Source organism: Cyprinodon variegatus, unplaced genomic scaffold, assembly GCF_000732505.1.
Source record: "Cyprinodon variegatus isolate N-32 unplaced genomic scaffold, C_variegatus-1.0 Scaffold195, whole genome shotgun sequence".
NCBI classification, from domain to species: domain Eukaryota; kingdom Metazoa; phylum Chordata; class Actinopteri; order Cyprinodontiformes; family Cyprinodontidae; genus Cyprinodon; species Cyprinodon variegatus.
This window is the reverse complement of record NW_015150648.1, coordinates 1,193,035-1,194,194: the sequence shown is the minus strand read 5'-3', so window position 1 is coordinate 1,194,194 and position 1,160 is coordinate 1,193,035. Positions and strand designations below refer to the sequence as shown.

Here is a 1,160-nt window from a genome sequence, read left to right as displayed (position 1 = left end):
TATTTGTGTTCGTGCTGATCACTCACCTTACATTAGGTACCACAGAGCACAACAGAAAGCCTGCCTGAGGCAAGATGGCCGCCGGTGATGACGTTTGAGACTCCGCCGTAAGACATCTAGCCTTTATTATGGATATCTATGCTGCCAAGTACATCCCGCTGAATCGAAACTGGGCTTGAACAGTTCGACGCTGCGGAGCCAGAGCTGCGCTGAGCTCCTGTGCGCCATGGCCCTCACAAATACTGGAAACCCTGTTTCTATTCTCAACGACTATTCGCAGAAACTGAGTTTGAAGCTGGTTTATGAAGACCTGGGCTTTGAGGGCCCCGACAATAATAGACAGTGAGTGTTTATAATGTTTCTGTCAGAGAGAACCAGTCCAGTCAGAACTGATATAGTTATTCATTATAACTTATTGTAGCGGGATTGTACACTCTTATAATTAAATTATGTTTTTGTTCCTTTAATACATGAAGTTTACTTTGTGTTTTTTATAGAAAGTAGTAAACTAAACTCATGAGGAAGCGCCTTTGTAACTTTGTTAGATTATGTGAAGAAGAACTATTTTTTTTTTCTGGAAGCGCTTGTTAGTATTTGTTTTTCTTACAAATAGTTTTTCAAAAATATTGTTTTTTCTAAAGTTTCCTTTCTGCTTTAGATGATTAGTTCCTCCTGTTTGATTTGCAGAGGCGTAGCCAGAAAATCCTAATAGGGGGGCCCAATAACCAATGTACATAAAGGGGTGGCCGAAAGGCACCAGAACCTCAGGGTCAATCTACCATGTTCCAACAGGAACGAGCACAACATACATATTTTCTAATTAAAGACAAACTATACTTTCCTACAGCCTTTGCTAACAAATAGATGCATATTTTTAAACATCTACGCTGTGTAAATAAAAGGTATAGTGGACAAAATTCTTTCAGGTTGAGTTCTGAGGCGAACATATTTTACCTTGTCATGGCCTATTTTATCAATAATCAGTCTGCAAAAAAAAAAAAAGATATTTAAATCTACTAATTCCAAAATTAATGAATTTTTGTGTTATTATTTGAGTAGTTATTTATCTATGATTTCACGGAAGACTCGTAGATTAGAGACTGACACAGGAGTGGATTTTCACTCCTGTCCTGTCCCACTCCCACAGAAAAAAATGGTGT

General features: G+C 38.2%; 1 protein-coding gene across 1 annotated transcript in view; it reads left to right on the top strand.

Annotated features, from left to right (window-relative positions):
* The first annotated feature begins 226 nt into the window (after window positions 1–226).
* The window catches only part of LOC107087805 (eukaryotic translation initiation factor 2-alpha kinase 3-like), a 23,378-nt gene continuing 22,444 nt past the window's right edge, over window positions 227–1,160 (top strand). Inside the window, exon 1 of the mRNA XM_015379571.1 lies at window positions 227–342. Coding sequence (XP_015235057.1) covers window positions 227–342 — 116 coding nt within the window. The remainder of the gene's footprint in view (window positions 343–1,160) is intronic.